The sequence below is a fragment of the Cadophora gregata genome (assembly GCF_030347475.1).
Source record: "Cadophora gregata isolate MNR1 chromosome Unknown scaffold_7, whole genome shotgun sequence".
In the NCBI taxonomy this organism is placed as follows: domain Eukaryota; kingdom Fungi; phylum Ascomycota; class Leotiomycetes; order Helotiales; family Ploettnerulaceae; genus Cadophora; species Cadophora gregata.
Genome location: NW_026695930.1, coordinates 1375976 through 1402284, shown reverse-complemented (window position 1 = coordinate 1402284; position 26309 = coordinate 1375976). Strand labels below are relative to the sequence as shown.

At 49.1% G+C, this 26309-nt stretch overlaps 9 protein-coding genes across 9 annotated transcripts; 4 read left to right on the top strand and 5 right to left on the bottom strand.

Annotated features, from left to right (window-relative positions):
- Positions 1–554: 554 nt before the first annotated feature.
- On the top strand, positions 555–2408 carry NTA1_1 (Carbon-nitrogen hydrolase; the record flags this gene model as incomplete). Its single annotated transcript, XM_058506846.1, has 6 exons — positions 555–587; positions 639–741; positions 932–1255; positions 1313–1325; positions 1373–1462; positions 1586–2408. 6 exons carry the CDS (start codon positions 555–557, stop codon positions 2406–2408), a joined length of 1386 nt encoding a protein of 461 aa, XP_058357576.1.
- Positions 2409–3986: 1578 nt separating this feature from the next.
- On the top strand, positions 3987–4908 carry ONS95_013208 (uncharacterized protein; the record flags this gene model as incomplete). Its single annotated transcript, XM_058506845.1, has 4 exons — positions 3987–4075; positions 4158–4285; positions 4338–4537; positions 4615–4908. 4 exons carry the CDS (start codon positions 3987–3989, stop codon positions 4906–4908), a joined length of 711 nt encoding a protein of 236 aa, XP_058357575.1.
- Positions 4909–6639: 1731 nt separating this feature from the next.
- Positions 6640–8043, top strand: ONS95_013207 (uncharacterized protein; the record flags this gene model as incomplete). Its single annotated transcript, XM_058506844.1, has 4 exons — positions 6640–6907; positions 6974–7055; positions 7112–7266; positions 7322–8043. 4 exons carry the CDS (start codon positions 6640–6642, stop codon positions 8041–8043), a joined length of 1227 nt encoding a protein of 408 aa, XP_058357574.1.
- A 1015-nt stretch (positions 8044–9058) lies between these two features.
- On the bottom strand, positions 9059–10852 carry ONS95_013206 (uncharacterized protein; the record flags this gene model as incomplete). The annotated part of the gene is made up of 3 exons (XM_058506843.1): positions 9059–10209; positions 10260–10511; positions 10570–10852. 3 exons carry the CDS (start codon positions 10850–10852, stop codon positions 9059–9061), a joined length of 1686 nt encoding a protein of 561 aa, XP_058357573.1.
- A 4876-nt stretch (positions 10853–15728) lies between these two features.
- Positions 15729–16620, top strand: ONS95_013205 (uncharacterized protein; the record flags this gene model as incomplete). Its single annotated transcript, XM_058506842.1, has 4 exons — positions 15729–15978; positions 16033–16122; positions 16178–16287; positions 16345–16620. The coding sequence occupies 4 exons, from the start codon at positions 15729–15731 to the stop codon at positions 16618–16620; spliced, it is 726 nt and encodes a 241-aa protein (XP_058357572.1).
- Positions 16621–16646: 26 nt separating this feature from the next.
- Positions 16647–18582, bottom strand: CBF5 (centromere/microtubule-binding protein cbf5). The gene is made up of 4 exons (XM_058506841.1): positions 18416–18582; positions 18203–18359; positions 17519–18150; positions 16647–17466 (listed from the first exon to the last, which is right to left on the bottom strand). Exons 1-4 carry the CDS (start codon positions 18525–18527, stop codon positions 16916–16918), a joined length of 1452 nt encoding a protein of 483 aa, XP_058357571.1. The 5' UTR covers positions 18528–18582; the 3' UTR covers positions 16647–16915.
- A 533-nt stretch (positions 18583–19115) lies between these two features.
- On the bottom strand, positions 19116–21126 carry ONS95_013203 (uncharacterized protein). Its single transcript, XM_058506840.1, has 2 exons — positions 20419–21126; positions 19116–20243 (listed from the first exon to the last, which is right to left on the bottom strand). The coding sequence occupies exons 1-2, from the start codon at positions 21020–21022 to the stop codon at positions 19951–19953; spliced, it is 897 nt and encodes a 298-aa protein (XP_058357570.1). The 5' UTR covers positions 21023–21126; the 3' UTR covers positions 19116–19950.
- Positions 21127–21949: 823 nt separating this feature from the next.
- ONS95_013202 (uncharacterized protein) lies at positions 21950–22600 on the bottom strand (the record flags this gene model as incomplete). Its single annotated transcript, XM_058506839.1, has 1 exon — positions 21950–22600. One exon carries the CDS (start codon positions 22598–22600, stop codon positions 21950–21952), a length of 651 nt encoding a protein of 216 aa, XP_058357569.1.
- A 159-nt stretch (positions 22601–22759) lies between these two features.
- ONS95_013201 (uncharacterized protein) lies at positions 22760–25548 on the bottom strand (the record flags this gene model as incomplete). The annotated part of the gene is made up of 4 exons (XM_058506838.1): positions 22760–24395; positions 24445–24692; positions 24762–24900; positions 24950–25548. The coding sequence occupies 4 exons, from the start codon at positions 25546–25548 to the stop codon at positions 22760–22762; spliced, it is 2622 nt and encodes an 873-aa protein (XP_058357568.1).
- Between the last annotated feature and the right edge of the window lie 761 nt (positions 25549–26309).

Below are 26309 nucleotides of genomic sequence, written 5' to 3'. Positions count from 1 at the left end.
CTTACACTGTGTAAAAAGGCCTGCTTGAGGCGTGACGGAGAGGACTTGAGATCACCCCGCGGTGCACCCCGCTTATCGGAAACGGTTCTTCGTGAAAGAAGGTGGTTGTTCAGCATTGCTGATTTGCCGGACCTTAGGCTCTCAAAGGCCGCATTGATGACATGACTGCATCATGGCAGCGGGAGCGGGCATTCCCAGAGCTTTGAGACAAGCTACAGATGTCCCGTAAGCGCCCACTAAAAGCCTTTTTTGGCCATGACTTGGCCCACCGACCTCATGCATCTGCATGGTACGTACATTCCCTACAAATGTACAAATTCGGGGCCAAAAATTACTCGCGGTGTATCGCATGGAGAGAATCCTAATCGGGTACAATTCTGAACCAGCCTCTACATTCTGTTGATGATATAAGTTGTCGCTTTCGCACTTGACATTCATGCTTCGAGTTGCAATTGGTGCCAGAGTATCAAGACAACGACAGTCAAAACCTCATCGAACCTTCGAGGCTAGAACACTATCTAAACATCAGTCCTTGCTTATCAGTAACCACAATCATGAGAATAGGGTGCTTGCAATTTGCGCCCCAGGTAAGTCATGTTGTACGCGGACTTGACACGAGAAACTCACCCTTCTCTCAGGTTGGAGATGTCGACAACAACCTCAACCACGCCGACTGTGTCTTAAGCAGGTCCAATCCTCAAGATCTGGATCTGCTTGTACTGCCCGAATTGGCATTCTCTGGTAAGTCTGTAAGCCTTCGTATGATATCCTTTCAGCAGAATGATGTTGGTTGTGGATGCGCCACGGGTGATCCCGAGAGGCTGTCTCGGCTATGCGCTATGCGCCCCAGAATCCAGACTGGTGGGATTCTTCAAAACCAATAGCGGGGAACTTCGTGGAGATTATAAAGTACGTAAGCTGATTCAAACAGGATATAACTTCCGATCGTTGCAGCACATCTCCCCTTACCTTGAGCCTACTGCGGCGGGCATCACTTCTCTCTGGGCTCGCACTACAGCACTAAAGCACAACTGTGTAGTTGCCGCTGGCTACCCTGAGAAAGTCGATGTTAGCAAGAAATGGCCTCCAAATCCCGAGTACTATAATTCTGTTATTATGGTTAACACAGAGGGTGAGACTATCGCCAATTATCGTAAATCATTCTTGTACTACACCGATGAGACCTGGGCTCTCGAGGGGCTCGGCTTTTATGCCGGAGCGATCGAGGGGCTCGGCAACATTGCCCTTGGGATATGTAAGTTATGGCCCAACGCAATGTCAACTACATCACTGATTGGAATGCCTCGTCTAGGTATGGATTTGAAGTAAGTTGAACCAATTTGGTGATCAAATTTCTTGCTGACCACGCCAGCCCCTACAAGTTCGAGGCGCCGTGGAGCGCATGGGAATTCTCACATCATGTTCTTCATGTTGAAGCAAACATAGTTATTTTGTCAATGGCGTGAGTAGCTTTTCCTCCTCTACTCTCAGACTCTTACAATTTCCCTTCGTATTGGGCACATTGATTTTTGTATCTGAACACCCTTTTGGGAGAAAAATTCCATGCTAATTTGGCCTCTATCAGTTGGCTCACCCGTGAAGATCCAAGATCTTTTAGCAGAGCTCCAAGCGAGCCTGATATGGATACACTTGCCTACTGGCTGGGTAGGCTAGAACCTCTCATCAGAGCAGAGGCTGTCGGTGAAATCATCGTCATATTCGCCAACCGCTGTGGTACGGAAGAAGAGGTCGTATACGCAGGAACAAGTGCAGTGATTGGAATCAATAATGGCGAAGTGAAAGTATACGGACTTCTCGGCAGAGGAGAAAAAGAGCTCTTAGTGGTCGATACCGACGAGCGGCCACGGGCCAAGCTTGTCTCAACGCCGAACTCTTGCGCCACAGAAGAGCCAGAAACTGCTCCATCACCTGAGCCTGCCGAACAAGAGCCAGTGAGCTTCCCAAATTGGTCTGACCCAGATAGTGGAGATAGGTCTGAAGATATCGATGACTACTACTACAAATTTTCACCTGTATCACCATCAGATTCTCGGTGCCCACCAATTTTCTTCAGTCCTAAGCCAACTCCTATCAGCGAAAGCTACTACGACTTCCCGACTCCAGATTGCTCACGAACGAGCTTCACAGCTGCATCACCAGATTCTCCAACTTTTCGCCGGCCATCATCCCCAAAGTCTAGAAACGTGAGTCGAAATGAAAATCGCGAGGAGGCGACCTCAGAGGTAGTCTTTCCAGACATCCACAAGGTGGATGAAAGTTATGTGGGCCGTAGTGGACGCAATTCCGCCTCTGCAGTGCCGGATGGATGTCAGTCTACATTCTCTCCAAATTCTCTTGGCCCAAGAAGTCAGAATGTCATGCCTCGTCCGAAAAGTACAGTGTGGTAGATCGAGATGGAATGAGATACTTGACCAAATTTATTTTCTGCATTATGTTATTGCTTACGTTCATTTGTATTGCAGCATGGAGTTTGGCAGGGTTAGGAGCATGGAACTCTGGTGACTTACATCAAGATAAGCTTGGTACATTTTTGTGGCGAAAATATGGAGGGGGTTACGTTGGCGTTGAGGAGTTTTCTTGGTGTTGATTTGCATTCTTGTACTTCCATTGATAGATCTTGTACTCGTCTGCATATGGGAGACACAAATATGTCAAAAGAAAAACTTCCAAGACTACAACCCTGCAGCACTCGTTCTCTGGAGACGGTGTCCGTAACAACACTCTCTTGTCCAGCCATGACCTCATGGCTTGACTTCTACATGCATGGAATATCTTCTTGGAATTGCTCGTAAACACACAGCTCGCGTAATTTTAATTTTCCAGTAGGCGATAACCAGTGTCGAAAAAGCCAAGGGCAATTACATTTTCGAGGAAGACTCCTGGGGCATGCAATTCGATGAAACAGCTGCTCTGGGTTGCTGTGAGGGAAGAGAGCTTCCTCGATTGCTCAGGGGTGAGGATTATGTGTCAAGTGAAAACGTGACCTGACTCTGCATATCTACCTAGGTAGGCTAGACGACTCCAACATTGTATACTACCAAGGCAATGTCGAGAGATACTTGCCTCTGGTTACCACATTGCCGGAACGATGCAATTTGCTCAGGCTGCCGTCAGATGGTGAAATCACGTGTGTTTCGCTTCATCTCCCCACGTGCAGTTTTTTCTGTCAAAGGTTCCGCTTCATTGCTCCTTCACGAAATATCGCCAAAACCTATACAGATTTTGTTAATGCGAACACTCACCCATTTTCATCAACCCGCGAAGATATGATTTTTTTTAGTGCACAAGATCTGCTGTATCAGTCATATCGTGCCGCGTCAAGTTACTTCGGATTGAATTCCTCCGCAGGGCTAGTCATCCTCCGCTGCTTGTGGTAGCCATCTCCATATTGCTCTGGATTATGTAAATAGACGATGTCACTGCTAGCAAGACCCAAGCAAGTAGATCTCTTCCATCTTTGTTTTCTGGGCTGTTCGCACTCTTCCTTCGCCACTGCATGCAGAATTCTTCATGGAATGCGCACCTTTTCGGGGTTTCTGCCCTCATCGCCTGGAGAGGTCAACCGCCAACCACCGGAGTCAAGCTTTGAATCTGTATAACCCCAATCATATGACCCTCTAGTATGGGTCTTTTAATATCTTTGTTTCTTCGCTCCTTCTACTTTCAATTAAGTCTAAATTGCGAACGCCTTCTGCCGGCACCGAGTGCCGTTTCACATTCAGGCAAATGCTCGCAAGTTACGTATCATAGCATATCGACACCTCGTGCTACCAGTTTACCCCGGAGATCTCCTCCCCACATTGAGAGCATGTCATGTTTATATAAAACGTTTTCTCATCTCGTGACGGGATGCGAGGCTTTTATAAGTAGTTGGGGACGTTCCTCTACTGTCTCTTGGCCATCTTCATTCTGCTTCACCCCGGTTTATTGTACAATCCAGAACAAGATTCACTTCATTTTTCAGCATGAAGACTTTTGCAACAGCTGTATGCCTCGTGGTCTCTGCTACCTCTGTGGTAGGACACTCCACTTTCCAGCAACTTTGGGTTGGGAGGTACGCAAAACTTTTCCTAACACTTCTCCGCCATTCATACAATTCTCGACAGGAATGTCTCATATTAACTGAGCATTTTCAGCGTCGACAAAGCTGGAACTTGTGCGCGTACAGTACCGAACAACAATCCTGTCACATCAGTCTCTTCCACGGATATAAGATGTAATGTTGGCGGAACCAAGGGTGTGAGCGGGATTTGCCCAGTCAATGGTATGTACGGGGACTTTCTCGTGCACTACAGAGCTGACATAAACCTCCATAGCCGGTGACAGTGTCACTGTTGAGATGCATGCCCAGCCAGGCGACCGCTCCTGCAAGAACGAAGCTATCGGTGGCAACCACTTCGGCCCCGTCATCATATATATGTCCAAGGTTGCCAATTCCCAAACAGACACAGGTGCAGGATCATGGTTCAAAGTCGATGAAGAAGGATACGACACAACGACGAAGAAATGGGGCACGGTAAGCCAAAATTGTGATACTGCTTGGGGCTTGATCTTTCGAAGCGCTCTTGCATGAGGAGGTTCTAACGTTGATAGGACTCATTGAACGCCAACTGCGGCAAGAGATCATTTAAGGTTCCTTCGAATCTCGCACCTGGAGATTATTTACTTAGGGCCGAGGCAATTGCTCTTCATGCAGCTTCTAGCTCTGGAGGTGCTCAGTTCTATATGACCTGCTTCCAACTCACGGTCAGTGGAACAGGAACTGCCACGCCGGCTGGTGTCAGCTTTCCAGGAGCATACAAAGCTTCGGATCCTGGAATCTTGATCAACATCTACCAACCAATCTCTAACTATGTCATTCCTGGTCCTGCAGTATACAAAGGATAAGCGCTGGCAATGAAGTTGTGGAAATACGAGACTATTTGTGTGATGTGTTTTCACAACAGTTCCTTCAAGAAAGAAGTCATAAACGATTTCATATATCGTACTGTACATAAGATGCAAACAGCATCGATCCAATGATATCATGCAGCTGGAGTTTACCGCTCCTGCCGTTTCATCACAAGTTAAGCGTTCACAACTCACTCGTCTCCAATATCTGGGCCAACTGGTGCCGTCGATAGCTTGATATTCGCCCTTGTCGGTGTCGATGTGTAGCATTGCGCTTGTTGCATCTGACTCAAAATGAAGACATATCGCTCAATCATACGGTGATGGCCCAAGACTGTACGATGCAGTCAATCAGTCGGCACCTCTAACCGCCTCTGGAGTCATCACACTTCAAGTCCCGAACCATAACACCGGAAAATGAAGCGAGTAGACGTTTGTTGAGAAGCATCAGAATCTGGCTCCGTAATGACGCTCTATTACTGGTTTAAATATGCCACCAGCATTGTCGAAGACGCTGAAGCAGGACCAGCTCATTGGTTTCCGGCAGAATCATGCTGACATGTTAGGTGGCTAACATAAGGTTCCTTCAGAGTCTGATTGTTGGAATATGCGTCCAATCGACTTACGGCACTACGCGCCCGGTATTTGAACAAGTCTGGATCTGGAGCTCAGTGATTCCAAGCCAACGCCACAATCCGATTCAGCATCCGCTCGGATGTGAACAACATTAAGAGGCCAGAAAGTAATAGTTGGAAACTTATATGGCGTTCTGGAGCGGCCACTGAGAAGGCCTCTTTAGCCCCCAATCACCCCGATCGAACAAAGCCGGGCCGTACCGAACCAATGGAGTCCTTGCTCTCGTCCTTGCTGTGGCAACAGGGGCACCAAGTGAAGTTTGAGTGATCCCTCAAGTCTCCGTAGGTTATTGTGAAGTGCATTGCATTGGCGGCTGTCATGACGGAACTGTGTAGCTTTCATACAGTTGCGTCGCGTCGCATCGCGCTGAAGTTTCTCGTCACTATCACAGTCAGAGATCGATAGTAGGAGTGGGCTTGCGCGAATAATGCATTACCCAGTGTATTTCTTCCAGCCGAGCTTTACGATACTTCCACTTACGGCCACGAGGGCACCAACGGCCCCCAATCATCGATTCTCCAGGCTCAGCCAGTGTGACAGCGTGCTCTGGGGGAGGGACGTTCAGGGATCTTCAGTGGCCCGTAGCGGACGATGGTTCGCCTCTCCAGCTCCATGATCGCGAATCAATCGAGAGCTCGAGCCTGCCATCCCTGCTGTATCATCACTTTGACCCCCTGTCTGCAGGGTGACTGCAGGGTACCTCGCATGCACAGCAACGCTGTTGGTGAGAACGAGGAATGGTGTGTCGGTCTCTGCCGTAGGGGAGGGGAGGGGGGCGGCCAAGGGTAGCCGGGGCTGAGCTGTGGAGAACTTCCCTCGAGATAAGTGCGCATCAAGTGCGCCATCGTGGACTTCTTGACCACAGTCAAGCTTTCACAGACTCTACTCTACCATATATGCCAGCCAGCTACCCCCTCCGCTTTCCAGCAGAAGCAACTTGTTAATCAGCTCTGTTTACTTGCAAGGAGGTAGAACAATCTTGCTGGCCAAGATCAATCAATGCCCATGTAACACACGTCTTCAACCACGGACGTCGGAGAGTTCACCACAATCGTTCAACAACACAGCATCACGGCTGTTGGCCCTTCAAAGATGCGGTCCTCGGCCTTTGCACCTGCTCTCGTTCTCATCACATCCTTCGCACCATCAACAATAGCCTTGAAAGCGTCTACATCGTCTCCATGTGCAGCTCAGTGTGGCAATGAGTTGGGGAGTACCTCTGGGAGTGATATTGTCTGCGCAAATGCCGATTACAAGTCAGCCCCAGCGGGCATAGTATTTTCAACATGCGTTTCATGCCAGTTAGGGAGCCAATATGTTGATCCAGTCACCAAGCAGTCGGATCTTCATTGGGCGATCTGTAAGTATTCGCCGATATATTCCCTGTGTCCAAAGAACCCATTGTTGACCTGTCAAACACTGATAGACAACCTGCGATATGCTACAAGTTGGTGTCTATTTGGGTTTCCAGATAACAAGAACGTAGCAGGCGGGCCGTGTATAACAAGGTATTTCATTTCACAGCATCCATCTATTGAAAATATAATCTGACTTTGTCACCAAGTACTTCCTGCGGGTCTCTTCAAAGTGCCTTCGAGTTTGATTCACTGTCTCTCAATGCCAGCAGTTATGGTTTCTGCCCGCTCCTACCTGCTGTCACTGTTCCGCATTGCACTTCTTGTCTCGCCTTACAGGACGACCAGTCCTATATTACGAACTGTATGCTCCAGCTCACCTCTTCGCCCTTTGAGTGCTCACTAACACCTGTTCACAGTCGTAACAACTCTCAATGCCGGCTGTCAACAGCAACCAGCACCGGGAAGCAAACTTTATATTGAGGGCAGCCTGTTTTCCACAACTCTTGTCAACATAACTTCCCCTGATACGGCACCAATTTCGCACTATCAAGGACCTGGAAACGGAAGTTTGAACTTGGGAGCCAAGATCGGCATTGCTGCTGGAGGTCTCGTTATCCTACTGTCCGTCATAGGCTGTTGCATCATCTGGCGAGGAAAGAAACGTCGTAGAAGGTACTTGATGAAGCACCAGCAAGAAACCGGATATGCAGAATGGGTCTCGCAGCAAAAGGCAGCATCGATGTCACCACCAATGCCGAGCCCTGGAGGGTTCTTCGAAAGTCCTCAGAGTCAGCGACCCTTGGTATCATCGCAGCCATGGGCACGAGGAGTGCACGACGAAGAAAGCCCCGCTAGCGCCATGGGAGAGAAAGTCTACTTCAGCCCATACTCCAGTCAGTACAACAGTCCCGTGGACGCCAACGACCAAGTCCAAAATATCGGGAGCGTCAGAGACTGGCCAATAGACAGGAAAGGCAGCTTTGGAGCGGCAGGATCATCTGGTGTTCGCAGTCGCAGTCGAGAGAAGAGGGAGACCATCGAGATGCAGAATGTCACCCCTGTACTGTTACATCCAGGACATGGCAGGGGGGCCGGTCCGCTGACCGACGAGGATGTGAGGAGGGGACACGCCTTGTGAGAGGCCAGCGGAGGAGTGAAGGCTGTCAGCAAGAATCGTGGTTCTCATTGGTCAATGTTCTTAGCGGGAGTTCTGGGGTTTTGCTTGGTTGGACAACAATCGGGCAGGGGACAGGTTCGGCGCCGCTTGGATAAATGCTGTATTGGCTACTGTACATCCAGTCATCAATGGTTGATCAATACGGATGGAGGTGTGAGTGGCCCCCTCGGCAGTCTCTTTCGGTCACTCAACTCGGCGCTCTCACTCCTTATGAGCATAATTTATGAGTTTGAAGTAGACAGCTTCATTGCATACTTTTCCCAGCTCTTTTTACCACGGAATGCGTGATTTATACAATTCACCGCTAATACTAACGCGCGCTGTACACAGCCGCTCGAGCGTGAACTTGGCACTGCTCCGGATATTCCGTCATAACGCACAGCGGCAGTCGAGAAACTCAATTTACGCCATTAGTTTAGGATGCGGAGCGCATGGCCGATCTTATCGGGGGGTCACGGCAAGTCCTGATACGAAGAGGCTGGTACCAGGGGGCTGCATTTCCAACAATTTCCAACACTGTGCAAGATATCTTCCAAGCGAGGTTACCTGTCCAGGGCATAATGCTGCATGCATGGGATTCTTGATCGGTAAATGATCTTCTGTGTTACAGCGAGTGAGGGATCTAGTTGCTGGGGGGCTTTGTTGGTTGTTCGTATGTGATGTACAGTATTCTTCCAGGCGCCGAGACTTCTTTGTTGACTGAGGATTGTAGCCTGCAGCATGAATTGCTGAGGTGGTCAACATGAGGAAGATGAAAATTCGAGTAACTTGTGACAATGTGTTGGGTATCAAATTCTCAATTACCACGTATCAATCAATCTCAATCTGACGCGTACCACTCCTATTCCTCGTCTCTCAAAGGGGAAAATCAACAGAGCCCAGTTTGTACCAGTATCTCCTCCTTAGACTCCTGACCCTTGGTCCCAGGTCGACGCCAAAACGCCTTGCAAGAAGAAAATTCCAAACCGTCATAGCTTCAGTAACTTCCTGGCCACATCTCCTCACTCGTGTCACTCTCTGGACTCGGTCTTTCAGCCACTTTGTCTCGTGAGTGTGAACTGCTTATTCCCTGCTTGTACAATCTCTCTCTATTCTTGCGTGCCTGCTCATCAGACTCAAACCTATTGCCGACCTTGACAATTGGGCCAGAGATCTGGACGGGACTAGGGACGAATCCTCGTCGAATCCCCAGATTTTGCGTCTGCAGTCTGGATGCAGTGCTTGGATTCCGAGACATTGCAGCAGCAGAACCACCAGGACGTGCTGCTGATGCATTGCTAGCATTTCGACTGTGGGAGTTTGGTAGTGATGTGGAAGAGTTCATTTGGTTCCTTGCCACTGATGCGCCGGGCCCAGTGGCAAGAACGCTTGAGGCACTGCTTGCGTTTCGAGCCACTGAGGCTCGAGGTCCTGAGGGCAAAGTGTTCTTCACAGTGGCATCCAGTGATACTGGAGGCTGGGGTCGCTGGGGATGTGTAGCTGGGACTGGTTGTGGTGGTTGCTGTGGTGGTGATGGAGGTGTTGGGAAGTATAAAGGAGATGTTGAATTACGAGATGGCGGCGTGTACTCGGGTGGTATGTAAGCGTGATGTGCAGGTATTGACTCTTGATTGGGACGAGGCGGAGAGTACATTGGAGGACTGGAAGAATTTGTGGAGTGAGGTGACGGTTGAATTCCAGTGCCTTGCCATTCTCCAGCTCGTTGAGGCAGCTGTCTCACTAAACTGAAGTTTTTGACCTTAGGAGCACGCGACATTTGCACATGTTCTTCCTCCTTGAGCGGGGGCGAGGTCTGTGGGGAGCTGTATGCTCCGTGATGTGGGGCGGTGATGTTTTCCGCTCCGAATCTCTCATCAAGAGGGCTTTGAAGCTGCTTCAAGCGTCTTGCAGTACGGCGTTTCCTTATACATATGAACGCTGCTGCAATCAATACGAGGAACACAACAACGCCTGCAACTGAAATTCCAATGATTGCACCTTGGCTGAGACCACCTTCGTCTTTCTTGTTGGGGGTAGACGATGAAAAGGTCATTTTGACCTGATTTTTCGAGAAGATTGTATCGTTCAAGCCAACTGCAAAACCAGTGGGCGGTCTTTGGTTGCAGCCTGCTTGCAAGGCGGTGAGAACTGCGGAGAGTCAGTGAAAAGCATCGACGAGTCGGACCAAGGTAACGTACAGTTTGAGAGGTAAATAGTATTGCTGTTGGATTTGAGACAGTCCCGGCAGGTACCTAGGCTAGATCCCAAGAATGAATTGTCATATGCTGAGCAGTATGAATACTGGCCGCTTGTCAAAGGTGTTCCCATGCCATCATTGAGAGCTTTTCGGAGTGGTCCACACACGGAAGTTGAGGCACAAGGGGTGGACAGCGAGTCCGAGGCATTGGCGGTACCGAAAATGCAGGTGCTGAAGGCATATCGAAGGTTGTCTTTGGCATGTCATTAGCTGCCAAGTCATTTTTCTTTTCAGTGTTGACTTGAACGTACAGAAATACCATCCCTGATCGTTCTCATTTCCACCAGATGCTGTGCTGGATTGCAGGCAGGTCAAACAACCTTGGAATTTGGTACCAGCGGAAGTGTGGCCATAATTGTCATCACTGCAGATAATGTCTGAACCCACGGTGTTCGAAACATTTGGGTCGGAGAAATCTGCGGGTAGACTGTCTACGCAAACAGATGCGCACGCCGAGTTGGGTGAGACTTGCAAGGCCCAGGTCGGTGTTAACATACATGCAACCAAGATTGAGGCGATAGTTGAAGTGGTCATTTTGAGAGGGCTCATGAGCAGCATGGTCGAAGAAGTACTTGGTGGTCGAAAGGCCATCTCGACTTCACGTCTCCAAAGATCTCCAGCCGCAGCCTTGCTGATGCGGGCATGAGTAGAACGCCCTTCGGAGAACAGTCCAACAAAAAACACAAACACCAACCCAGGGAGAGAGAAAAGACGCAGAGGTGAGGAAAGACTAGATAACGGGAAGCTCCCCATCATATACGGGCACTTACTCCCGGGCTGCAGGTCCAGCTCCGAGTATCGATAGAGGACGCAACAGCGCAACACACCTTACATGCATCCCCTGCAGCACTCCTCCGCAGAGATGCCTCTCAAGGGCCTCGCCCCCAACATGTTTCTCTGCGGCTTGACAGCCAAACAGAACAAAGGCAGCCACTCACAGACCAGCTGTCGCAAGTTTATCCGAACTCCCCAGTCGCCGTTGACCGTGGAGTCGGTACTGAGGACATCAGCCATGGTGTTGATGCTAAATTCTTACAAGAATCGAAAGCGAATGCTCCAATGAGAGGGCCAGGGACAGGTACACCGCGCTTGGTCGCATAGGTGTGGCCCTGCAAGCCCGCAACCACCACGATATGTGTGGATGAAGAACGCCTCGTCAGTGGTGCAGATCTGGGCAGCAAGGGGCACAAGCGAGGCCAATGAAAGGCCTCGACAAGCGCTGGAGGTCCGCATCCCTGACCGCGTTGTGAGCTCTTGCAGGATTTTAATATACGGAGTAGTACTGTACTGTCTGTAGAGTGCTGTGCAACTCAGCCAGGGCACCCAGGGCACCCAGGGCACACTTGCCCGTGGGAGCCTGGCAGGGACAACAGTGGGTGGTGGTTGTGTTGGGTTGTGGTGGCCCGCGTTGTACAGCCCTAGCGAGCCTGCGCCTGAGGGCTGACCACCCATCAGTATCACGCTCGTCATAGGCGAGATAAGAACTTTCTCAGGCTGCCCACCAACTGTTTAAGGCAGGTCAGCCACTTCGTTGCTGCTTTCGGACAAAACAAACAGGTAAATTAAATGTAAATTTCTCTCGTGCCATGCCTGCCCTGCCTGGCAGTCTTTGGAGGTGCATGGTCGATCATACGATTTCTACCGTTGTCGCGCTTAGAGAACCAGACACTGTGCTCAAGAAACGCGGAAGCGGCAAATGTGTGATAGTGGCTGCATAACGACAAGGACTCTGCATGCAGCCTATTCTGGCAAATACCTGCACGTCGCCCAACAGTCGCCAATGACCTTCCACAAGAGTAGATGAGGGGAGAAAAACAAGAGAGAAGCCATTTGAAAACGTGACGAGATGCATAACGGCAGCTCCCGAGCACTTACAAGCAAATAGAGGGCTGTGCTAGCAAGGATATGAAGAAATGGCGTCTGTTGCATCCGGAAGCTTCTGTCTGCCTTGAATCTGGTGGACATTGCTTGTACTCCGATTATCAAGCCGTTATGGAATTCGACCTCTCTGGTTGGTGTGGCGCCACCTGCCGAAGCACTAGTCGATCTCAGCGATCGGGGAGTTCGGGACGGATTGTTTGCATGACCGCCTGAATATGGCATGGTGTTGTTGGTTCTGTTGGTTTTAAGGATATTGTCCACTCAGGACACAGTGGAGCAGGAACGGAGCTCTGGCCAAGGTATCATCAAAGCCCTTATCTCGACACCGATTTCCCACAACTCTGGTTAATTGTGGACGAATAGAGGCAGGTGCGAAAGAGGATGCCTAGTTGGTGATTACATTAAACGTCCGCCCTCTGAAGACATGTCTTCCGCGTCTTCACCGATCATCATTTTCCCCCAGGTGGGTGCCTTTCTAGTCACACTCCTTTTGTGGCCCAACGACAGGACAGCCGAGCGTGATGGCAGAAGCCTGCTGGGGATGAGAGGAAAGGGTCTTGGATAAAGCCTACCTATCAAAGGTGCTCTTGGGGCTACACGGTGAATGCTCTACCACAGCTTCCCTGGTCTCGTTTGGTAAGGAACTTGAACTGGTGCACTTCATGCAAGTCAATCACCAACAATCGGACCTCAGCCTGTTGTGACCTCGGTCCGAGACAGTCCTTTGATGCATGCATCTCCCAGCAAGAAGGATCTGCTTAAAAGCTTGCTGCAGCCAGTCTTAGCAATTCTCGCCGTGACACAAATACTCATCATGGCCATGATGATCGGTGCTTGATAAGTTGTCCCATGGTCGATGGGTTTGTGGCATGATTGGCGTCGTACCCGTATTATCATGGCAATGCGCTGCGGCTGCTTCGTAGAGAACAGAAACAAAATAGTCCCCTGGATCAACATCTTGAGGGAACGGTGACGCTTCTCGGCAGTCCTCTATTCTTAGGTTTTCCTGAGAATCCTGCTTGTCAATAATTCAATGTGTTCCAATAATCTCTCCGAAGCTCCTATGATCGTGCCATTGCTGCCGTCTTCATTCCAGTAATGAGTGCCAGATCGGATTGACATCTCAGGCCCCGGTAACAGTGTCCGAGATAAGCATGGTGAACCGGACGGACTGTTGGTTGCCTTCAGGCGTTGGAGAAGAGGGTAGTTTTCGCATTAGGAACAAATTGAGACGTTCTTCCTTCTTCTGACTCTCTGCGGGCATGTCAAGTGAACCCATTAGGTTCGTAATTTCGTTAACGTTTAGCAGTTGCGACACTGGCGGCCTACCATTGGCTCTCTTCTTTCATCAACTCCACGACACCTCTTTCTAAGACGAGATCTTAGTCGCGATTATTCCCGTAGATGTAGTGACGGTCGACTGTTGTGCTGAAGGTGTATTCCTGTACTGAGATTGAGAATTCTGTCTTCGGATACAGGATGGCCACTGGCAGCAACAGTAAGAACCGCCCCCGGGGAATTCCTGACAGCTGGGTATTGGAGAGCCGTCACCCGCGTCGCTGTACTTCTGCCACGCCTACGTCGCCTCTTATCCTTCGATCCATAGTTGGGCTTTAGGTATTCCCAGCAGTCCATACCGGTCGCAATCCAAGTATTTCGTGCTCGTCCAGACGCCAGGCCAAGTCAGTATACCTCCATGTATCTCGGCCAGTGAACCTCCATCCTTCGACATTGTTGTTCTTTGGGAAATGGCCGAGGACCTGCTATACGTCCATCTCCTATTCCGCAAATGACCAATGGCTTCATGGGTGTTGGCCAGCACCAAGACACATCATCTGCGAGGCCAGCGTCGAAGCGTCCAAGTTCCAAATACCAATCGATAAGCTCATCGACATGGTCCAGAAGGTGCTCGAAGGAGTCTCGTTGTGGACACTGTCGCTGAGGCAAAATTCGAAGCTGTGTTGTATATCGAGACATGCTGGAGACGTCGAATCGAACCCCACGCGACATTGGAGGGAGCGTTCCTTTTTATACCGCTCTGCACGGCCAGTGATGACAGACGTCTGATGAATAGCTGGGTGTATTAATAGCAGTCGATACCGTCCTGGGCTGGCCTGGACCGGACGTGAAGTTGTTCTAATTCGAGAGCATCGTGAGACTTGGTCCGATTGGGCTCGATGCGAGAGGGCGAGCGGACCAATGACGTGGCTCCGTTTCCGAGTCCTGGCCCGAATTGTATTCCATTTTAATCCTTTCCAACTTTTCCGATCATAAAAAATTGAAGACGTGGGGGTCAATTTGCTGATCAGCATCCTTTACAATGACAGCAGCATGCTGAGATACAAGGTTGAGGAGCCGTGAAAGTTATCTCTTGGCTTGAAACTCGCTCCCTTCTGATTTCTTCCTTCACTCCAAAGTCCAAGTCAGCTCTGCTCCGTTGCGCGATGAAAGAAAAAGTAAAACCTGCTCACAAGTTTCTACATGAGATCCTACTGGATACTGCAATCCAGCTAACTGGAATGACCTATTCACAAAAGGCAAAATACAATACACATTGCATCTGACATCCACTACCACCAGCAGCCGAGCTTTCTGCACCACCTAGCGGGAAGTAAACACGACACTCGCTTCTCCAAGCTATTTTGCGAGACCAAACGGAGTTCTGGGCACGATCTGTAGCTGTTCCTCCGATAGTAGTCTCAGGACAGCGACTTCACCCTCTGTCGTACCAGTTCCAACCGAAAAGGTCTTCAAAAGTATTTCTGAACCTGCTTCAAGAACCAAGTGCCAAGTCAACGATGGCGTACCTAAATACCATTCTGTAAGTGCTTCTTCAACCATCAAAGGTAGATGATGAATTTTTTGTAGCCAAACCGCTCACAGCCTCAATTAGATGTAACAACCAAACACAAGGGCTCAACTTTCCCGTCCTATCAATAGAGTACCAGGTGCCATTTCAATCACTAATTCCCAAGGCATGGCATATCATAGCGAGCATAGGTGCCGAAAGCCTGAAACCCGGGAGGAAGATACCCGAGTTCAATTGTCACCGGTTCCAATCATCGCGGTTCATGAATGACAGAGACATCAGCGAATCACGAAACAAACGAGGCACGGATGATCATCCCAGAAAAGCTTGGTTTCGAGCTTCCAGGTTACAGGTTTGGGATTTCTCCGCAAAGCACATCAAAGGTTAGATGATTTAGAGCGAATTCAAATTGATGATGGGATGATTTGAGTTGAGATAAGGTTTGAAAGTTTTTGGCGGTACAGGTCAGACTCAAAGCTACACACCCGGCAATCCTCTCCCGTGAGACGGTTGTCGTCCCATCTAAATCGTCCGCTCTCGGTCTCGGTCTCAGTGATGCCGCCAACCTCGCATGGCACAGTGAACCAGTGCTACAGGTCTGGCCTAGCGTGATTTCATAGGAAATCTTCCGTGGGCGTATCTTTTATTATGTCTTTGCTTCGTTTCTGAGTTTTACAGAATTCAACTAATGTCCTCTGGACTTTTGTTCTTTACCAAATAATGTCTTCATCCAAGCATTTCAACTCTTTCAACTCAGGCTACAGAAAGGTCGCAGGTGCCGAGTCTTGGGATTCTCTTGAGCATGTAAAACACAACGGAAGTGTAGCTCGGCGAGTGTTCCTAGGATATCGAGTAGCTTTCTTCGTTCTATTGGGACTTTATCTCATATCAATGTTTATTGCCTCAGTGATAATTCTACAACCAGAAGTCTTCCGGAGAATGCCAGTCTCGTCTTCGTTAATACCTGATAGTAAGTTGGGATAGCGTCCTTGCTGGTGTTGGCTCTGAGCTGATGCATACGCAGTTCCTCGGGACCAATCGGTGGTGTTCAACGGTTATGTCGAATTCGAGGTAGAGAGGGCGAAGGACGATGCGTGGTCGAAGCTGATCCCATGTACGTTCATTTCATGCTGTGCGCCTCCACTCGCTAACAACGGCTGGCCTTGCAGTAGGAAGAGGTTTCATAGTGATGCCCGTCGAAGTCCCTCAAGAAGATGGTGGAGTAGAGGTAGAGATCAAACATTTCTGTATATCCATGTTCCACCAATTGCATTGCATAGTAGGCCTCCGTCCACCAGCATTTTCAGGAACAATGCTAATGCGCACATTTTCAAAGGCTAGCCTCAAATCAGCTTTCGAGAGTATGATCAACGAGAATGGTACTTCGCGCCTGGAGCACACCTCGCACCTCGCTCACTGCTTCGACTATCTTCGACAGGGCATTATGTGTGCAGGAGACATGACACTGGAACCTGCATTCGAGTTGGCGGGTGAAGATGCAGGTACAAAAGCCGTGAATGGATGGAATGTAGAACACCAGTGCAAGAACTACCAGGTGATGTATGATTTCGCGGAGAAGCATCGGTATGGAAATACTAGTGGAATACTATAATGAAGAAGAAATCTTAATTCTCAAAGCCTCTTATCGAGTCCTCTCACAAAGCTCGCTGGGGCCAAGAACGTCTATCTCCAAAGCATATGGCCCAGAACTGATCAAGACAAAGTCCAGATAGACATCGCACCTGTTGAAAAGAGTCACACCCATGTTTGTAACGGGACTGCTTTAACAAAAATTCAATTTCCTGCAAACTCCGCTTTTATCCTTATCCTGCCCTTCAGCAAGTATGATACACTAACGCCGTGTGGAATATGCACAGAAAGCAAGCCAATGTCCCAAATTAACCGGTTCAATCGCTGTCGCTATCCTCGACCTTCTTGCCTTCCTTCTTCGCCTTCTTCTCTTTCTTCTCCTTCTTCTTCCGCTTGCGCTCGGCCTTCTCTTCCGCTGTCTCGCCCTCGTGTCTCTTACGCTTCTTGCCACCATCCTCTACACCATTACTAATCATGGAAACATCTGGGTCGGGGGAACCAGCTGGTGATGATTCCGCAATCTTGGCCGGGGTTTCCGGAGCGGCGATTGGAGCTGGAGCAGAGCCTTCGAGGGGAGCGTTGAAATCCTTGTACTCATTGTTCCATTTTGCGGGGGTAGCTTCGTTGGCTCGGCCATACTTGTCAAGCTTGCCATCAGCCTTCATCTTCTTCTTCTCCAAAGCCACAGGTCCAAGTCCCCATCTTCTTGGGTAAAGATCGCGCTCCATAATGCAACGCTTGACCTTTGCGACGACTCCGTGATCGCAAGTCGAGAGCTCAACTGTTGACATTTGGGCAATGCCCAAAGCAATGGCCTCTCCCTTGGTAGTCATAAGCACAACCTCCTCGTGAACCTCAATACCAGACTCTGAAGAATTTGTTAGCGCTATCTACTCCAAAGACTTGAAAAGATGACATACCATAACGCAGTAAACCGGGAATCATCAACTTGGCACCATAGCATACAGCATTGACAGCACTGTCCTTTACAACAATTCTCTTGTAGGTGGTGAGAAGTGTTTCCAAAGGTGAAATCACTCTTCTCAAGTAGGACTCGTCGCGAGTGTTATCCTGCATCCACTGGGCATCCAACACATCGTGAAGAGTGACCATACCCTTGGTCTCGTCCATAGCACCACTGCGAACACGGCGCAATTCTTGCATATGAGCTCCGACACCCAACAAGAGACCTAAATGGACACACAGTGTACGGATATAGGTTCCTGCTTCACAGCTGACCCAGAAAACGCCCAGGTGTCTCTCATTGTCGAACTCGTACAGCTTGCTTTCGTGAATGGTTCGGATACGGAGTTGTCGCTTCACCGCGGAGATCAAAGGAGGGCGTTGGAAAAGGGCACCGGTCAATGTCTCAAGAGCTCGCGCAAACTGTGCTTCACCTCCTGGAAGCTTATCGTGTAATCGTATCACGCAGACATACTCCTTTCCAGCACCTTGTTGCGACTTGACGAGTCTTGTTGCACGGTCAATGCACACGATCAAACATCCAGTAACCTTGGGATCGAGGGTACCGCTGTGACCAGTTTTTTCCACTCTAGACTTCAATCAGTATACTTTTCCGAGCAAATCATACTGGTTTTTCGTACCTTAGCATGCGCTTAACCCATGCGACGACTTCGTGACTGGAGGGGTTTGAGGGTTTGTCGAGATTGATCACACCCGAGCTGATGTATGACTTGAGGTCGCGATTGAGAGGATTGCAGCCAACTGGAATGGGAGTGAAGTGTCCAGTGCGTACAAGTACTATCAATCAGTCAGTCCACCATCTGCACAGCAATTGAAGCAGAAGATCATCGTACAATTGGTGTAATTTTTTAACAGAAGCGGCCATTCGCTCGAGTCTGCAGCTGGGGTGGCAGCCTCGGGCTTAATGGTGTAATCCACATCCTTGGGAGCAACGATCATAGCCATTTTGACTGGCTGTTCCGATGATCCCTTTCTGTGTCGTTGTATGGTAATAATGCGAGCTCCTCCAGGACCAGACTCGAAATTCTTGAGCTCCAAATTATTCTTGCCGAAGCTAATTTTCGTGGTGATCTAACCCTTTTTGGGATAGCTCAGAAATCACGTGAATAGACCAGCTCGGTGGCTACAGATACTCTTGTTGACTTGAAAATTGTTGATTTAGATCATTATTATCAGGGTGCAAAAAGTCTTTTGGAGGAACAAATGAGGCAATTATTTGTCCGTCATCTTCTTTGGCCGCTGAACCAGACGTCGGGGGTGATTAAGATAACGATCTCGCTACATGTACACTACAGTTGAGTTGACAGTCATACCCTATGGGCCGCTGGTCATATCTCCGCTTCAATTTGATAATTAAGCTTACAACGAGTTATTTGTAAGGACCGCCTGACCGTTGCTCTTTCCCGTCACCAACGGTACCTGTACAGTCTCGAACATGTAAGCCATGGTGAGCACAGCACGTTCCTCAGCAATTCGCGTAGACCCAAACAGTGGTAGATTTAGCAATTATCTATATTAGAATATCGTCGAGGCGAGCAAATCTTCCGTTCGAAACATCCTGATTTTTATGCTGCCTCGTTGAAAAGTCCTAATGTTTGGCAACATGGGTAACTAGATACAAGCTGATTTGGTGACATCGTCTTACAACCTTAGCTGATATTCGACGCTCTGCCCTGAAGCGCCGTTGTAAATTCCCGCTTCTTCCAGCTCCAAATTGCGATTCACAAACTCTTTGTTTTTCTGTCGCGACGCACATTCAATGTATGGATACCTTCTCCTACCGCACCGAACGGTGATTCGTATTTTCAAATATAGGTCTTTCTAAACGGCTTTACTGATGCAATTCCTCTCTAGAATCCACCACAGAGTACATTGTGGGTCTTCATTCCCTGCGGTCGACGCAGCTGGGCCCAGGAGAAATCTAAATTTTACCGTAAATAGATCGATCTTACGCCCCAGGCCTGTCCTCTCCACAGCAACAGAAGTATCAATTCGTCCCAAAGAAATAAACATCGCTACCAGGGTCCTTCTCTTCCACGAACCGACATTTGTTGTAGTTCTTCCAGAATGCCCACAGATAAGGAGTCTTCATGTCACTCTGGTAATGGGACCCCATCACTGCTTGGATAGCATTCGAAGCTTCCTTGGCATGGTAGAATGGAATTCTACACACGTGGTGATGGAGAACGTGATACTCGATAGCTCCATGAAACAGATTTCGGCCGATGAAGCCGAAGTCTCGGTCGATCGTGGAGGCACAGCCACGAATAAATGACCAACTCTTGGTTTGGTAGTACGGAAGAGATATGTCCGTGTGTTGCAAGAAGGTGATTGCCACTGTTGTGTATAGATCAGCATGCTGCAGATCTCATAGGACTCCATCATCCCTTAGCAGAACAAACGAGAACGACGTACAGATCCAGTGGTTTGTCCATAGCCAGGGCGCTCCATAGAAGAGAAACACAGCGCAGAATCCGAAGCGTACAGTAGCTGCATACAAGAGTACTCCGAACAATCCAACTCCAATCGTACTGAGGACAACATCATTGCTCTCTGAAGGTCTGAAGTTAGGCCCATCACCTCCGAAATAGAAATGAGACCTTTTCCACCATGAATAGGCCCGCATACGTGGTAGAGCGAAGTTGTTGATTAAGAGATAAGCTATCAAGATGGGATGTTCAGTATATGTGCACTGTTTATGACGATGACAGGTAGCATAATCCTGCCGATGTCCAACCCGCAGCTTTGCAAATGCTTTCGGGCGATTTCTTTGAGTGATTATCATCGACACAAGAGCTAAGAAGATATTAAGTATTAGAGCAACAAAAACACTTACTAGGCCATGCAATGAGCTGGTGTCCTATCAGAATAAGCAAATTGACAATCGGCATGTCTTCTACCATCTCCCAATACCCAAAAATTGGTTCTGTAGACCGTTTTTGCCGTGCCGCAAGCCAAACTTCTTTTGTGTCAGGTACAAATGCGATGTCTTGCTCGATGTTGTTGGTCGATTTGTGATGCTGGGCGTGGGTAAATCTCCAGCTGTGATAAGGTACGAGCAGAAAAGAATGAATCAATAATCCTGCGCTGTTGTTGAATGTCCTCGAAGGGGATAGAGCTTGATGCCCACACTGATGAGCGAGTTCCCACAATCCCGTGAAAACAAGACCCTGTAAAAAAGTATAGATGACCCAGGACATGACGCGTAGCGGATGGAATGCAATCGCAGATATCTGAGTTCCGGATGAAGCTAGTACAGCGGCGAAGGCAATGTCGCGAAGGATGTAATTGAACGATCGTAAAGTGTTCCGATGGAAGCAGTGGGATGGAATTGCGTCGTGGATCTGTTTCATGGTGTATGATGGTGGCGAGAAAGATGGTTCTGGTCCTGCACTCCGGTTGCACCGTGTTGACGTTGCGAGGGGCGAAGGTTTTGCCATTATACTTTGTCAATAGATTGCCGAGTAGAGCGAGATCAGCCTCAAAGCAAACAAACTCAGGAAGCATTAGCACAGAGAAGTGTAGAGAAAGTCAAGGCAGCTGGACAGACAAGGAAATGGAGGTGACAGCCAGATGCGAGACCGCTGACTTAGATTTCGTACCCTGGAAGCCTTGTAAGGGAGTGACTGCACCTAGCCACCCCGCCCACCTGTGCCCATGTCCCGACTGCCAGAGATACACCGCAAATCACGAGTTTCACTCGATGAAATCGTGCACATGAAGCCTGCCGGGTGTTGTTGAATGAAACTGACAGAACACGCATTCCAGTCAATCATGTTGCTGCCCCGGCTTTAGGTGGATCAGTAGGTGCAGCTTTTGAGTAAATAGCCTGTGGCCAACAGGCGATGCACGAGGAGGAACATGGCCCAGGACGGTGGGGACGTGCTATGGTACCTGACCAGCCGTGCGGCGGTATGAGCCTACTGAACTTCCAGCAGGAAATCCCATTGAAGTTTTCTTTCAGGTAAAGTGAGGATAGGATTGTCCGCAAAGCTTTGGGAACCTCACCTATTCGCCTCGACTCACGCAGTCTCTCGGGAAAGATGACTTGATTTTACCTTCGTAGCTACTATTTGAATTACACGAAATCTTGAGCGTGCTGTAGACGTAGATTTCCGCCCACAAGTCGCACTGTACTGCTGTTATTTCTGTGCAGCCTGAGACTCCTCCAATAGAAGTTGTTGTACATGACATGACAAGGAAAATGCAAAAATGCCAAGGCTTCCTCAACTCCCTGTGATCCAGAACACCCCCAAATCACCCAAGTACGTCTTACTGGATATCCACAGAAGAAACCCCCCATTCGTGACCAGGTTTTCGCCACCGTCCTGGTTCGTGCCCACCCAATACATTGCTGAGAGTCTCGATTAAGATCCGTCGATGCAGCTCGCATTTCTTGCAAGCTGCTCAAGACTCGCTCTTTTCTTCCTGGACATCTCGGCAATCGGATGGTCCGACTCCCGCAATATATCGCAGAGCTCTTGACAGTGGGTAAGAGCCTTGTCGTAGACCTTCCGCATCTCCCAAAACTCAACGAACTTGTAGAGATTGAAGATCCGGTCCCTTTGATCTCCCTTGACAGCCCCAGACACGCGTATTCCGCCTTGGTAGTGTTTTCGATCAAGCAAGTAGATAAAAATCTGTTCAGCTTCTTCGAACTTGCTTTTCGCGGATTCTCCTTGCAAGGACATTCCTTGCACGGCTAGGATCCATGCCAAACGTCGCTTTGCAGACAGAACTCCGTGATGATCCTCACCTACATCGCGATGCGCAATCACCAATCCCTCCCGCAGTATTTTCTCGGCCTCGAGATTGTCTCCTAGATGATGTTTGGCCCACGCAAGATTGTTCAAAGCCATCAGCGTCCACGGTGCCTCTTTGCCCATCGTCTTGATGCGTCTGTCAACGACGTCCATCATCATATCATGAGCCTTTTGGTAGTGTTCCTTTCCAAGTTCTAGATTCACCACTGCCAGATTCTCCTGGGCTAGAATTGTTTTCTCGTGGTCGGGTCCCATCTCCTGATGACGCGACATTCCATTGAACGCTATTGTGTGTTGCTGTTTACATTTATCCCAGTCAAACATTGCCCAATACAATGATCCGAGTTTATCGATAGAACAGAGCGTGTCAAGATGGTTTGGTCCGCAGACGCGGCGTCTCCCCTCGACAGCTGCTTACAAAAGTTCTTTGGCTTCGGGAAAGCGGCCTTGAAAATTTCGTATCCCTCCTAGCTCATCCATGAGGCTTAGCGTCATCTCGTTCATGGCACCAAGCTCCCTAATTGCAGCGTCAAGTATTTTCTCCGTTAATGCAGCTGCGTCATTGAAACGACCACCGCCAAGCCAGTATGTTGTTGCTAAGAAGCGGGAAACCCGCATCGATAGGCTGTGCTCTAAGCCCAAGTTGGGTACTAGGTAATCCCTTACAGCTTCCTGAAGAACCTGTGCTTCCCTGTACCGACCGCAGAGGAAATATATGTAGCTAAATTTTGCTGACTGCTTTGCTTGAGACCGATCAGTGACGATAGTGTCGGGCTTTGACGTAATGACTGGGAGCAAGCTGCGTGGTAGTCGCCGTGATTTGACATTACTGTCGATCGTAGCTAACATTTCGCGTCTGCGAGCGCGAAGATAAATGAGATGGAGCAAAGAACTCCTTTGCAAGTCTGCATCCTTCGGGGTTGTTATTCCATTGATTGGTAGTATGATCGACTGTTCAAGAGTGTTGGCTGCTGCTTGAGACCAGGCTGCCTGTTCTCCCAAGGTCATCTGTGGCCTCGACCTTACCCAATCATGAATGAGAGGATGTATCGAGTAGCTATCGCGGTCTTCATCGTGTGTTGCCAATGACCATTGTTGCAGCACCAGTAGAGCCATCCGGAGCCGGTTCCTAAAAGTTTCGACTGCCGTGCCATCGTCAGTATTTTGCGTGACGAATCGTAGCATCGCAGGCAGTACCGGATAACTGCGGTCCTTTAAGATTTCTGTTCGCAATGCAAAAATCAGCTCTCGAAAGAAGATAGTCCAAGAGTCCCTAATCCCTTTCTCCTTCTTTCCCATCCTCGCCTGCTTCTCGGCTTTTGCCTCTAAACCTGGATTTTCAGCAGCAGCTATCAACATATCAAATCGTATATTCTGGCGGTCGAAGAAAGCAAATATTTTGAGAAGCTCAATGGCATCTTGATTTTCTTCAGACGGAGTCTTCTCCAGCTTCGAGTAGAGGACTTCATACGAGGAGTACACTCCGAGGTAAACGTCTATCGTCTTATCGCTTGCTGCTGGCTGTTTCTTCTTTGAATATTTGCGCAACCTTACCACAGCATCCTGGAAGCATCCCAAGTACTCATGGAGTTTGCAAAGGCCTTTCGAGATAGCAGTTGCGGCATGGACAAGACACAGCGGTAGATAACCTAGCGCTTTCGCGATTGTATCTGCCAAAGCTTTTGTTGATTCGGACCACGGCTCCTTCACCCGCGCGCGCCTGAGCAAAAGCTCGATGGCAGACTCTTTCTCCAGTTCATTGAAAGTGAACCACTTTCGGCCAATGGTACCGTGTTTAATGTTCTCACGCACACGAGTCGTGATCAGTATGAAACCTCGTTCACCTCCAGGGAAAAACTCGTCAATTTCCAGGTCAGGATCGTCTACATTATCAATGATCAGCAACCATGGTTGGTCCATGCTTAAGCTCGAAAGCCAGTCTTTCGCAGCACGCTCGTTGTCTGCCACGCCTCCTCTTTCGGCGATGCTCTTAAAGCTTTGTTTTGCCGTCTCGCGTGATGACCCATTAATGAAGAAGATACCCCAGAATCTAGACATGTATTAGCATTCAACGTTGCCATCGAGAACGAAGTTTGTACTTCTCGCGATTTAGTTCTGCAAACCTGCAGCAAAACTGGGTCTTCCCAGAGCCACCTAATCCTTCTACCACAAACCGCTTTTGTGTGGAGTATTGTTGGGGAGAGGTATTATGCTCTATCGTGCTGGCCAGTTCTTGTAGATACGCAGTACGACCGGTGTAGGAACTGCCCACAGGCTTGGGCACCGAGAAGTGCCTATTCAGAGTTCCCTTGGACATCTTGGTGATGGTAGCCATAGCCACTTGAAGCTATGTAGAATTGTGCATCGTTAGACTTCAAGACACGTATAGGAAACAGCAGAGTTGCGAGAGACTCACTTCAGTACTATGGTCCTCTCTAGCTGTGGCTATCAGCTGCTTGAGCTGGTCTTGCAACGCAAGGTGGTTACTATCCTCTTTCTCCGAGAGACTTCGAATGGCCATGCCATTTTCTTGGTGACCATCTTGTGTGCTTATTCTGTCGAAGTCATCATCACACTGCTTCTCAAATCGAGCTAGAAACTCACATATTTAAGGCAGTTAGCATAGCCGACAAGATAATCTGATAAGTTTGAAGTTGACGTTGGATCTTCGCGATCTCAGGATCAAGACTTTGTTTTCGTAATGTTCGTTTGATACCTTGCAATATGGTTTGCTTGCCTGATTCCGGTGCAACAGAGCCTGGGGAATGGAAAGATCGACTTTCTTTCTCGCTGCCACTTTGGTCGTTCTCTGCATCATCAATGCCCGTATCACACCTTCCGAGTTTCTCTGAACCACTAGAGGAGGCCCCTTTTGATGCCTCGCCCTTCCCATCAATGATGAACCGGAGCTTGCCTTCCAATCTCAAGAGTGTCTTCTCGCAGGCCTTTTGAGTACTTTTAATGTTGTCCCATATCTCTCTCACTTTGGCAGACTGGGATCCTTGTAAACCTACTCCGTCGGTTGGTTCCAAGTTCTTGATGGTGTCGTTAATCGTTATCAGTAAAAGAATCTCGTCCTCTAGGGAACCTATGTCTTTCTGGATAGTTTTTGAGGCACTCCGTACATTGCTCAGATAGTGGGATACTTTCCAGAGCACATCTATCAGCCCGACAGTGCCGGCAATACCAGAGAATACATCCATCGTGTGCAAGAATGCGGGTTCTGGATGTGATCACGATGTAGCTGCACGTAAGGGGCCCAGTGCAAGAGCCTCACTCTTAAAACGAGCAGGAGCATTTTGCTAGATCAACTCGCGGAGGGATTGCGAGCCTCAGCCTCCACCACATTGCCATGAAAGACTAACGGATGCGGGCATATTTCAGCTCTGCAGCAAGCAGCAAGCAGCATGTGTCTCGCCCGGAGAGTGGTGACGCAGAGCTTGACTTGGTCACTGCTGCCACTTTACAGGGCAAACCAGGACGATTAGGTACTCGTGCGTCGTTGGGGCTTGGGTGGCGCTTGTTGCAGCGAAGGCTGAGTGGACAATATATTGGAGGTGTAACGGATGGTGACACAAGGCGGCCGGGTCAGCGACTTGCTCCTCAGATACCAACGAGTGCATCAACCTGTCTAGACAGTTTTGTGTCGGTGAGCTGCATTTGGGGGAACACATGCTTCACTGTGGTTGGCCCTGGTCCCGACGGGAATGAGAGTGCCGGCACGATATACCTTCCGTTTTCAATCGCTCTCCAACATTCATTCCTCTTGGATTGTACTAGCCACCCGTGCGCCCACGGTCAATATAAGTCATCTCAAGTACGCTTAATTGCTCGATTGTCGCAACTCGCAATAATTTGGGAAGCGTGAAGTGCAATGTTCGAAGACTGGATCATGTGGTTGTTCTACCTCCTCCCCGGCATTGTCACTGCGGCTGTGTATGACCGAGCCCGGAGAGCCTGTCGA

Excerpts from the sequence above, each read along its gene's own strand:
- CBF5 (XM_058506841.1), bottom strand. The coding sequence starts at position 18,527 with ATGGCTATGATCGTTGCTCCCAAGGATGTGGATTACACCATTAAGCCC. Across the intron at positions 18,360-18,415 it reads GTTAAAAAATTACACCAATT|TACTTGTACGCACTGGACAC; the intron begins GTACGATGATCT and ends ACTGATTGATAG. Across the intron at positions 17,467-17,518 it reads TCCCGGTTTACTGCGTTATG|AGTCTGGTATTGAGGTTCAC; the intron begins GTATGTCATCTT and ends CAAATTCTTCAG.
- ONS95_013203 (XM_058506840.1), bottom strand. The coding sequence starts at position 21,022 with ATGGCAAAACCTTCGCCCCTCGCAACGTCAACACGGTGCAACCGGAGT. Across the intron at positions 20,244-20,418 it reads CCAGCTCATTGCATGGCCTA|CTTATCTCTTAATCAACAAC; the intron begins GTAAGTGTTTTT and ends CCATCTTGATAG.